At 41.1% G+C, this 12969-nt stretch overlaps 1 protein-coding gene across 1 annotated transcript; it reads right to left on the bottom strand.

The window, feature by feature from the left end:
* Positions 1–10158: 10158 nt before the first annotated feature.
* On the bottom strand, positions 10159–12886 carry LOC137039911 (uncharacterized). Its single transcript, XM_067415218.1, has 2 exons — positions 12008–12886; positions 10159–10358 (listed from the first exon to the last, which is right to left on the bottom strand). Exons 1-2 carry the CDS (start codon positions 12884–12886, stop codon positions 10356–10358), a joined length of 882 nt encoding a protein of 293 aa, XP_067271319.1. The 3' UTR covers positions 10159–10355.
* Between the last annotated feature and the right edge of the window lie 83 nt (positions 12887–12969).

Here is a 12969-nt window from a genome sequence, read left to right as displayed (position 1 = left end):
AAGGAAACTAGTGATGACGTCAGCGCGACGAATTTCTAATTCACTAAAAATACATTTGATACTGGAGAAAACTCGATCAACAATCTTGTGAAATTAATACTGAAAGCACATCTTTTTTCCTAATTATTCATTTTTTTGGTCGCAATTGTACGGTAAACTGTCATATTATTAAATTTAAATCCCCATTGAATACAAACAAATTAGGTTTGGTATATTGTTCATAATACTTTTTGGCTAATAACATGTTTGAACCTAAATACTTAATTCATAAATGCAGATTTTTGAAACCCCCAACATCCTTTCCACACAAAAACATAACGCAGTAGCTGATTTCTTCAAAGAGCTAAGTATAGCTCCTTGCCAAGAACTTACTTTTTCATAAATGTTTCAATCCAGATGTTTTTCCGAAGGTATTTTATGGCTCTTAGGGCATGAAAAACAAGATTTTAAATTTATTTTTATTGTTATTTTATTTATTTATTTTTAGATTTTCAGATGTCCACTAGGACAAAGTATGGGTTTATGGTTTAAACTGAAGAAATACTGTATTAAACATAATAGAGTAATAACACAGAAAAACTGTGTGTATTTAACAAACTAATCAATAAAATAATGTAAAAACAAAACAAAAAACTATAAGATAGACAAAAAATATAGATGTGAAATATTGTAAATGCAATTGAATTTCATACAAGTTGAACTTTGCATTTCTTGATACATGAGGACGCAATTCCATCAGATATCTATAATAATAATAATAATAATAATAATATATTTAATTTATAACACTTTTATATTCCAAAGAATCTCAAAGTGCAACAATGGAAAAAGGGGAAAATAAATAAATAAATAAATAACAAAAATGAATAAAAAGTTTTAAAAAATACAAACAATCAACACATAAAAGCCTTTCTGAACAGAAAAGTCTTCCGTTCAGCTTTAAACTCATCTAAGTTACGATCATTAAGATCTATAATTATAATAAATAATTCTGATTAACTAATCAAGAATTATTTATTATTGCTCCTGTCTGTCTGCCTGCTGCTGCTGCCACCACTGTGTTTGTAGCTCTGTATAGCTGTGTTTGAATCTCTATTTGATATATTTTCTTTGTAATTTACACTGCTAAATATAACTTACTCATCACCATATAGTGTTTAATATAGCCTATCAATTTAAATTTGACATTACTAGCTTTTAATCTAAATCACTACCACACGTTAGCTTTTCGCTAGCCTGGTAGCTTTCCATCCCAGCATCCAGGTCTCCTGTTTTCTGAGTTCTATAGACAACTGTGGTGAGTTGGATTATTAAAAAGACTCCATCAGACAACTGTGGTAAGTTTTGGATTCATCAACAAATACGGTAAGCCATGTCTTCTTCTCCTGTCATTGTCACTTGCACTGCATGCTACATGTTTAGCATATCTATCTCCGTTGGCGAACAGGGCTTCACATGTGATAAATGTAAGGAATTAATCAGGCTGACGGAGAAGATTTCAGATTTAGAGACACGCATCCAAGCTTTATGTGAGAGTAGTGAGAATGTAACAGCTTTAGATACTGCTTTGGATGCGACTAGCTTAGTGAACACTCATTGTTTGGTTCCGGCTGAGCCCGTGCAGCAGGGCTGGGTGACGATGAGAAAGCATAGTCGCGGATCAAAAAACCACTCTTCCGTTCCGATTAGAACATCAAACAGGTTCTCCCCACTCAGTGACGCACCCACTGAGGATCCTGTTGAAAGTGCCCTAGTTATTGGCGATTCTATTACACGGAATGTGAAAATAGAGACACCAGCCACCATAGTCACATGTTTACCGGGAGCCAGAGCGCCTGACATCAAAGCAAATTTAAAAGTGCTGGCTAAAGCTAATCGTAAATTCTCTAAGATTATTATTCACGTTGGCACTAATGATGTTCGACTTCGCCAGTCGGAGATCACCAAAATTAACATTAAAGAGGTGTGTAAACTCGCAAGTACGATGTCAAGAGCCGTATATTTCTCTGGTCCTCTCCCCGCGAAAAGGAGTGATGAAATAGTTAGCAGATTATCATCACTCAATGGCTGGTTGTCTAAGTGGTGTCTGCAAAATAACATAGGGTTCATAGACAATTGGAAAAGTTTTTGGGGCAGACCTGACCTGTTGAAGATGGACGGCATTCATCCCTCCTGGGCTGGTGCTGCTCTTCTCTCTAGTAATTTGGCACATAGTCTTAGAGCTAAACCTTGACTCACTGGGGCCCAGGTCAGGAAGCAGACAAACTGGCTAAACCAACCGTCTGCTAGCTGTCTCACGTCACCAAAGTCAGCTAAATCCCAGCACATAGAGACTCTTTCACCTAGATATTATCATATAGAGACTGTGTCTGTTCCCCGAATTAGTAAATACAAAAAACCATCAAAACCATTCAACAGTAAAAATTTAATTGATGTCCAACAAATAAACAACAGATATAATACGGATGAACAATTGATAAAGCTTGGGTTGCTGAATATTCGATCCCTTTCGCCAAAAACGCTTGTTGTCAATGATATGATTATAGATCATAACTTAGATGTGCTGTGTTTGACAGAAACCTGGCTAAAACCTGACGATTACATTACTTTAAATGAGTGCACCCCCCGAGATTATTGTTACAAACATGAGCCACGTCTGAAAGGTAAAGGGGGAGGTGTGGCTGTAATTTATAATAATATTTTCAGTATTACTCAGAAGTCTAGTTTCAAATATAATTCCTTTGAAGTTTTGGTGCTTTATGTAACACTGTGTAGTGTAAATGATAAATCCCGTCTGACATTTGTGTTGGCTACTGTCTACAGGCCACCAGGGCACAATACAGACTTTATCAAAGAATTTGCTGGTTTTGTATCGGAGTTAGTATTAGCTGTAGATAAAGTACTAATTGTTGGGGATTTTAATATCCACGTAGACAATGAAAAAGACGCATTGGGATATGCATTTAGAGACATTCTAAACTCTATTGGAGTTAGACAACACGTATCGGGACCCACTCATCGCCTTAATCATACTTTAGATCTAATAATGTCACATGGAATAAATGTTGATACTGTTAAAATTCTGCAGCAGAGCGATGACATCTCAGATCATTACCTAATATCATGTATACTTAATTTACCTAAGGCTGCAAAGCCATCCCCTCGCTTCAAATATGGCAGGACGATAACCGCTGCGACTAAAGATTGCTTTGTACATAATCTTCCTCATCAGTTCCATCTCCTCAGCATTACAGATAGCCAAGATGAACTTGATGCTGCAACCGAAACTATTGACTCTCTCCTTACTAGCACTTTAGACATAGTTGCTCCCCGGCGCTTAAAGAAGATTAAAGCAAATAATCCAACGCCGTGGTACAACGAGCACACTCGGGCCCTTAAAACAGCAGCCAGGAAAATGGAGCGCAGCTGGAAGAAAACAAAACTAGAGGTTTTTCGCAATTTGTGGAAAGAGAGCATGATTGCATACAGAAAGGCCATAAAAACTGCTAGATCTGCTTATTTCTCATCTCTTTTAGAAGAAAACAAACACAACCCTAAGTATTTATTCGATACAGTGGCTAAATTATCAAAAAATAAAGCTTCAGCTTCTGATGTTTGTAAACAACACAGCAGTAATGACTTTATGAACTTCTTTACTAGTAAGATTGATAATATTAGGAATAAAATTATAACCATGCAGCCGTCTATTACAGTATCACTTCAGACAGAGCGCTGTAGTGTCACTGAGGAAAAATTACACTCATTCACTGCTATAGGAGGAGAAGAACTGGCTAAACTTGTAAAATCATCAAAATCAACAACATGTATGCTTGACCCTATACCGACTAGGCTATTAAAAGAGATACTTCCAGAGGTCATAGATCCTCTGCTTAATATCATTAATTCATCTTTGACATTAGGATATGTACCGAAAACTTTTAAGTTGGCTATGATTAAACCACTTATTAAAAAAACAAAACTTGATCCTAAAGAATTAGTCAATTACAGGCCAATCTCGAATCTACCGTTTCTATCAAAAATACTAGAAAAGGCCGTGTCTTCACAATTATGTTCTTTTTTAGAAAGAAATGGTATATGTGAGGATTTCCAGTCAGGATTTAGACCATATCATAGCACTGAGACTGCTCTAATTAGAGTTACAAATGATTTACTCTTATCATCTGATCGTGGTTGTATCTCTCTATTAGTGTTACTCGATCTTAGCGCTGCATTTGATACTATCGATCACAATATTCTTCTGAATAGAATCGAAAATTATGTTGGCGTTAGTGGAACTGCTTTGGCATGGTTTAAATCGTACTTATCTGACCGTTATCAGTTTGTAGCAGTAAATGAAGAGATGTCACACCGATCACAAGTTCAGTATGGGGTACCGCAAGGCTCAGTGTTAGGACCGTTGCTTTTCACCCTGTATATGCTACCACTGGGAGATATCATTAGGAAACATGGCGTTAGTTTTCATTGTTATGCTGACGATACTCAGCTCTATATTTCCTCACGCCCTGACGAAACCTACCAATTCACAAGATTAACAGAATGCATAGCTGATATAAAAAATTGGATGAATAGTAATTTTCTGCAACTTAATTCAGATAAAACTGAATTTTTAATTATTGGACAGAAAAGCTCCACAAGTAGTAACCGAGAATACTGTCTAACACTTGATGACTGCTCTGTCAAGCCCTCGTCGTCAGTGAGGAACCTGGGTGTGCTCTTTGATACCAATCTTTCATTTGAAAGCCACGTTTCTAGCATCTGTAAAACCGCATTCTATCATCTTAAAAATGTATCTAAATTACGGCACATGCTTTCAATGCAAAATGCTGAACAGTTAGTACATGCGTTCATGAGCTCAAGGCTAGATTATTGTAATGCTCTACTGGGTGGTTGCCCTGCTCGCTTAATAAACAAACTCCAGCTAGTCCAAAATGCAGCAGCTAGAGTTCTTACTAGAACCAGGAAGTATGATCATATTAGTCCAGTTCTGTCAACACTGCACTGGCTCCCTATTAAACATCGCATACATTTTAAAATCTTGCTTATTACTTACAAAGCACTAAATAGTTTAGCTCCCCGGTACATAAGCGAGCTCTTAACGCATTATACCCCATCACGTCGATTGCGGTCTCTAAACTCTGGCCAGTTGATAATACCTAGAATATCTAAATCAACTGCAGGCGGTCGATCATTTTCCTATTTAGCTCCTAAATTGTGGAATAGTCTTCCTAGCATTGTTCGGGAAGCAGACACACTCTGTCAGTTTAAATCTAGACTAAAAACACATCTCTTTACTATGGCATACACATAGAACATTTTTAACTTTCATTATTCAATTCAATTGACTGATTGTTAGGCTGCATTAACTAGGTCAGCCGGAACCGGGAACACTTCCCATAACACCTGATGTACTCGTTACATCATAAAAAGAGTGGCATCTACGCTAATGTTAGTCTCTCTGTTTATCCCGAGGTTTATCCCGGATCTGGGCCCTGTCCGGATCGGATGGTGGACCTGCCTGGACATGACCAACGCATCCTGGAGTGTCTGCTGAGCCGTGTCAAATGGTGTCTCCTCTGAATTTGCCTCACTGGCACGACATGCTCAAACCCGTCTTCGGCGCAATAATTCCGATCTTTCATGTATTCATACTCTTGTGTAATTGACGCCCCATCCTAAATAAATCTGTCTCTTCCGTGATACCCTGAAAATTTTGAATAATCCGATCTAATATGATTTCCGACCTGTAAGGTTGCCAGAGTAATAATCTTACACGGTGTGTTAATAGGCCAGAGGAGAACTGGCACCCCGACTGAGTCTGGTTTCTCCCAAGGTTTATTTTTCTCCATCACGCCCTGATGGAGTTTTGGTTCCTTGCCACTGTCGCCTTTGGCTTGGCTTGCTCAGTTGGGGACACTAAAAATATGATTAAAGTTATTCAACTTATTATACAAATAAAATCTATGAATTAGGTCTTATTTAATTCTATAAACTATAATACTGATCTGCCAACATTGTCGCTATATGATAAATTAAAATAAGCTGATAACATCACTGTTTACTCCAGTCGACTGTACAGCCAAATCTAATTTTGTCGCAATATTATCCTGTTTGACACTGTGAAGCTGCTTTGACACAATCGTGATTGTAAAAGCGCTATATAAATAAAGTTGATTGATTGATTGATTGATTGATTATGTTCAAAATTGAGATTTCTACCACAGCTCTCCTCTTTGCAAGCAACATGGATTACATTATCAAATTACTTTTTGAAGTAGTGCATTACAAGGCACATACATTACGTATATCAATACTTTTTGGATGTTAAAAAAAGTGAAATAAAAAGTTACTGCAGATTAAGTATTTTCAAAAAATGTCACAGTAATAGTATTTGTAGCTGAAATATAGCTATTGATGCATGATGTCCAATATAGTGGACAGATGATTAATCAGAATTTTGTCCCAATCTAAAATTAATACTTGAAAAATGTAACTGTGATATGAAAGCTGCGCACAATCCCTGGGATGCCCCTGGCTCACGCATCCGAAGGGCAAACATATGGTCTTTTCTTCTTGGCGAATGTGGTACATTTTGTCGTGTACTGCAAGATCAGTACTTTTGAACGAACACTTCCTGGAAGTGACTGAAGAAGGCGATAGTAGCAGTTATGGGAACATTAGATTCCCAGAGAGATTGAGCCCATTGGAATGCTCATTCTGAGAGTAAGGAAATCACAAACACCACGCGGGTGCATTCAGTGAGGAAGAGTTGTGACTGGACTTCCAGGTAGAATGAGCACTGAAGGAACCTACTACAATCTAAAAGCGCCGGAGAATGTTGCTGGTCGGGCCATGGGACTGACAGAGGCAGCTGGTGAAGACCTGGGTCCGTGGAGCTCTGCATGGGGTCTGAGCTTCTGTCATGACAGACAAAAGCAGAGAATGAGGTGAACTCAAGTGATACTTTATAAACAGCGACAAACATAAGCCCCGTTTCCACCACAGGAACTTTACCCAGGAACCAGGAACTTTGGGTGGTCCTCGGTGTGTTTTGACCGCAGGAACCAGGGTCTAAATGAAGTTCCGGGTAAATATTTCCCCCTCCAAACGGCCCTGCTCGCGAGGTAGTACTTTTTCAAAGTTCAGGAACTTTCGAGGGCGGGACTTGGGCGCTGAACATGCTGATTGGTTGAGCTCACGCCGCATTTTATTTCAACGGGCATTGTTAAAAGTCTTTTGTGAGGTTCGGTCTGCGTTCAGTAAATATCTGTTCTCTTGCTCTCTGTCTGATGGCGCGCGTTCGTCTCAGCCATCTCATGTTCAATGTCCGTAATAGCTGATAATAATTTACATTGTCATTTTAAAACTAGCTTTACAAGCTTTCTGAATATGCTGCTGAATCTGCATATTAGTGCTCTTTTCTGTCGTTGTTAATTACCTCTTTAGTAAACCTAACGTTATACATAACCAGCAAAAGCACCACAGCTTGAATCTCCTCCATACTAGTTATTAATTTTTTTACAGTCTATATTTTTCCCCATGTAAACGACCTGACCGATTACTTTTAAGTGTGTGTCCTTACATGACGTGACAGCACGCGCCGCGCTCATGTTGACAAGAGAGGAAAGCTCATTTTTCTGAGGGGGAAACTTTTTATTTCGTAAGTTATGAAGATAATGTTGGAGTAATGACACAGCGTATATTGCCCCAGGCAGTTTTTACTTTAACTGCGCTTTACAGAAGGATTTTTTTTCCTGAGATGATTATTACACTTTACAACAGATAAATATCTTATTATATAATACTGTATTAGTCCTGGTGGCCGTTAAAGAGTTGCTATGGCCTCAGTTAACACACTCCAGCTGCTGGAGAAAACAGCGGAGACATTTTTGATGCGGCAGACAAACTGCATGTGACAAAATGATTGCGATTGAAAGTCATCTCATGTAAACACCAGATCGGTTTAGATAACGTCTCATGGTAACAGTCCCCTAAATCTTTCAATCGGTACACACAAAAATGATTACTGTCCGTCACTGGCTTGGAGGAGCAGTCGAGCGCAGTCCTACATCACCGGACTAATCTGCCTAATCTTCAGACAGCTGCAGGTCTGGGGGGAGAAAAGTTCCTGTAAAAAAGTTCCTGGCTTGTTTAATGAGTGTTGATAGTCTCAAGCCATTCAGGATCAGCAGCAAAGATTATCTCACTTTATTCACATTATACATAATATAATATATTTGCTGCTAGAAACAAATTGTTGGAGTCTGAATATATGCTGAAAGTGCTGTAATATTGCTATTATTTCTCAAATGATCTTTATCAACCATTGTAATTTGCCTATGCACATTCTGTCTTTCCTAACATTACAAGTAATTAGTTAGTTAGCAAGGGTTAGGGTTTGGGTTAGGTTACCGTTTTGTATGTTAAAGTACATCAACCCTCTAAGATAACAGACACATTTAGCGTCTAACACGATGACAACCTTCAGAAATTACATGGTGAAATAATATTTAAGAAATATTACGCAAAATAGCGCGAACTGCTCACCTCAGAAGACAGAAGGGGAAGTGCGCGAATGATGAGATGACGTCATCGGCGCGAGGCCAAATCAACCGCGGACTGTCAAAAACGGTTATAAAAACATAAAAAACAAAAATAAGGGCATTTTGTAGCTAGTAGATTCAGCTAAATGATTAAATTATATGTTGATGCAAGAATCATTAGACAAACTTAATTTAAGCACAAACGTCAATGAATAAGACGGATCAGCAAAGCACCTCGAGAAGTGAAGATGGACAGTTTAAAACATGATATATGCCGTGTGTGTGTGTGTGTGCGTGTGTGTGTTGTTTGATAAAATCAACGTATCAAAAACACCCCAAATACTGTATAAAACAACAATCTATAAAACAACATAAATAATAAGGGTAAAACACGGATGTTTTCTAACATGTGTGTTGTCTAAATACACAATAAAATGAAGAAAAACTAGTAGTTTTAAGAACAACAGTGAAGAACAATTTAAAGATAAATCAGGCTCTATTTCAGCTTCCTGAACAAGAACAGTTTGAACCTGTAAAAACCATGTCCTTTCCTTCATAAAACTGTAAACAAACAAACACACAAACACACACACACATATACATATATATATATATATATTATATATATATATATATATATATATATATATATATATATATATATATATATATATATATATATATATATATATATATATATATATATATCAGTGGCGATTTCTTTAAGACTGCAAGGGAAGCTCGGCTTCCCTTATAATGTCACAAAATGAATGCTCAAATATGTACTATTATATTAACATTGTATTGACTAAAAATGCGTTAGAAAACGTTCATCTCAAAGACGAGTTCGTTCAGAATCAGTTACATATAGCAGGTCGGCTGACTCGATCGATTTCCTTCTCATACATTCCCGTAGCGTCAGTGCATTTCCCTATTGAAGCCCAGCGTCCATTGACTTCAATGGGGCTGCTTTGAACGGTTTTTTTCAGCGCTTCGAAACTAGACGGTCATTGGATAAACGCTGCGATTATGTCCCGCCCACGGACGCTCAGCGTCTCTGGGAGTGAATGGGGAGTGGGCTGGCCCGGACGCTGAGCTTCTGCGTGATGATTGGAGGGTCTGCATCTCCTTTTGACTGACAGCGATTCTGTACTATAAGGAATCACTGAAGCTATTCGCGCTCAGTCCCATCGCGGATTTCTCAAGTTCAGTCGAAATAAAAACTGCTGCAACCTATTTCTTTGATATTTGCTTGGCGAAATTGCTTGATTTTCATCATACATTTCACACAATTATACACCACATTCCTTGTTTCAGTTTTACAGAGTTTAATATTTTTTTAGATCGTTCATTCATTCACAGGGTAACAGACCATTTTCTTGAAAAGGAACGTAGGGCAGAATTTACTTTTAAATAAATAAGACAATTGGCCAAAAATGAGCTTCCCCTCTCTGACAGACCAGTAGCCGCCACTGATATATATATATATATATATATATATATATATATATATATATATATATATATATATATATGTAACAAGGTTCGTAGTGTGTGGGTGTGGAAAGGAAGAAGGCAGGGTCGGCAATAAGCTGAAACTCGTGTTTTTTTTTATTTTTAACTCAGTGTCAACATAAACTGGCGCCTCGTGCACTTAAACAGTCTCTCCCACTTCAAACTCTTTAAACTTGACGATATAGTCTCTTTTCTCCCGGCCGTTCCCACGAGTCCTCAGCGTCCCTCTCTTCCCACTCTCTGCTCGTGAATGGCTTTTAACCGGTCTCTCCGCGCCAATCACTGCAATTAGAAACAGGTGTTTATTATCATGAACTTGACCTACTTTCTCACCGCTCGTCTCCCGGCTCCCTCCATCCGTGCACACCTCGCGAAACCACGCCCCCCTCGCCACATACCCCCACCGCCTGACTCAGCCCTTGCCACCTGGCGAGTAATTTCGAGCTAGATGTTGGCAACAATACAAGTACTTTTTATCCCGGTGCAAATTCTCGTAACTTGGTTCGTCTGTTGTACAACTGGCTTTGTGTGTCCTGGGCCTGTAGCAAATTCTCCATTGATAGCCGCCCCAACGTGTGGAGTTTTGCTCTCAGGTCCAGGACATACTGAATTTCATTTTTGCTTTCAGATGGTCCGTCCTCCCCTCGGGGTTGACGCCCATACAGGAGCTCGAAGGGGGAAAACCCTGTGGAGGACCTCTTTTACCGCGAACAACAGAGGTTCCAGCCATTTGTCCCAATTTTTGGCGTCTTCGTGTACAAATTTACGAATCATTGTCTTTAACGTGCGATTAAATCGCTCTACCAAGCCGTCTGTTTGTGGGTGACGCTGGTACAAACTGACTTAATGCCCAATAATTCATAAAGTTCGCTTATTGTGCGAGACATAAATGCCGTGCCTTGATCAGTGAGAATCTCTTTCGAGATTCCCACCCGGGAGATTAAACGAAACAGTGCCTCTGCCACACTCTTCGCCGAGATTCTGCAGAGGGCTACTGCCTCGGGGTATCGTGTTGCATAATCTACGATGACTAATGCAAAACTATGCCCTCGTGTGGATCGTTCTAATGGCCCGATGAGGTCCATACCAATTCAGTCGAAGGGGACCAGCATGAGAGGTAGGGGGCGCAAAGGCGCTTTTGGAGCGGCCAGTGGGTTTACCAACTGGCATTCACGACAAGCGGCACACCATCTGCGCACATTCTCGTGAATGCCTGGCCAAAAAAATCGGGCCATTAAACGATTCAATGTGCCGGTTTGACCCAAATGCCCAGCCATAGGATTACAATGAGCCGCCTGGACAAGCATTTCCCGACGGCTCTTCGGTACCAATAACTGAGTTGTATCCTGTTTTGTTTGAGCATCCTGGGTTACTCCTTACAACCTATCTTTTATTACTGCAAAATAAGGATAAGAGAGCAGTCGCGCGGGTTGGAGAAGCTGTCCGTCGATGGTGCGGACCTGCTCAGAGGCATTTTTGAGCGATTCATCTTGGGACTGTTCCAGAAGGAAATCATTGCGCTCAGAAATGATTAGCCTATCAATTGCACTCCGTTCCTCTGACCCAGTCCCAGATGTTCCCGGCTCAGCTTCCCCTAGCTGCGTGACCGCGCTCTCTTCCCGCGCTCTTTTCTCCCAGGGGACATTCGCACACATATACCCCAACAAATCCTTAAATGCCGGCCAATTTGTTCCCAAAATCAGCGGATGCCTGAGGTGGGAATTAACCGCTACCTCCACTCTAAGTTTGATTCTCCGAAATTTAATTATGATCGGCACCAATGGGTACTTCACCACATCCCCGTGCACAGACCTTACCGTAACCATGCGGCTATTATCCCATGCCTTGGGTTGAATCAGGCTTTGATGAATGGAGGTCTGGTTACAACCTGAATCCACCAAAGTCTGATATGTACTCCCCTTTATACTCACGGGTATCTGGTACAGGCCGGCTTGATTGGGGGCAGCTTGCGGCGCATCCGGGACCCGGACCAGCGTTCCCACCTCCATCACCGGACACCTATCAATAAAATGCCCTGGGTCCCCGCAACGCCAACAAGCCGGCCCAGACTTCTCCGCTGCCCTAGTGGCAGGAAGCGGGTCAAGGGATTGGCACGGAGAGAGAGGTGGAACATTACTGGTCCCCAGGCCTGCACCAAATGGCCCCTCCCCTCGTGACGAGGTTCCCGGTCCGGCGAATGCCTCGCCGCTACTCCAACGGGGCATGGGCCTCGGCGGCATTCCCCGACGGGACCTAGGAAAAGGGACAGGCCTCGCCAGAGAGGACGAGGGAGGGGAAGGAGAAGAAAAAGAAGATGAGAGAGAGACTGCTGGAAGGGGTTCGCCGACCCCGTGGCACGCCACCATCTGGTCCTCCGCCTCTGGTCCTATGGCTCTCTTCAGGTCTTTGTAGACCAGGAGGTTCTCGACCGGTAGCTTCTGTGCTGCCAGCTGTGCCTCGCCCGTCAACAAGGGGATGAGACGCACCGGGCAATGATCCTGTGGCCATCCGCAGGTCTCTGCGGTTCGTTCAAAAAGGTCCAGAAAGGCTTCTGGATCATCCTGAGCCCCCATTTTTGTGAGCGGCACTTGAGTGAGTGGTGTTGCAGCTGCGGATGTTCCCTCGGTCCGAACCCCCTGGTCCAGGCAGCTCCGGAAAAGCTTGCGGTCCTCTTTTTGGGCACTGATGAGGGCACGGAACAGTTGCTCCTGATCCTTCCTCACGGCGATCAGTGCCTGATGGTGTTCCTGGTGTAGTCCCGCGAGCGATTGAATGATGTCCGCAAATGGCGAGCCCGACAGGGTTTGCATGATGGAAGCGGCCCACTTCTTCCTTTACCGGGTTTGGGCACCAGTGTAACAAGGTTCGTTGTGTGTGGGTGTGGAAAGGAAGA

Source organism: Pseudorasbora parva, chromosome 14 (genome assembly GCF_024679245.1).
Source record: "Pseudorasbora parva isolate DD20220531a chromosome 14, ASM2467924v1, whole genome shotgun sequence".
Taxonomy (NCBI): domain Eukaryota; kingdom Metazoa; phylum Chordata; class Actinopteri; order Cypriniformes; family Gobionidae; genus Pseudorasbora; species Pseudorasbora parva.
The sequence above is the reverse complement of the archived record's forward strand: the minus strand, read 5'-3'. Positions and strand labels throughout refer to the sequence as shown.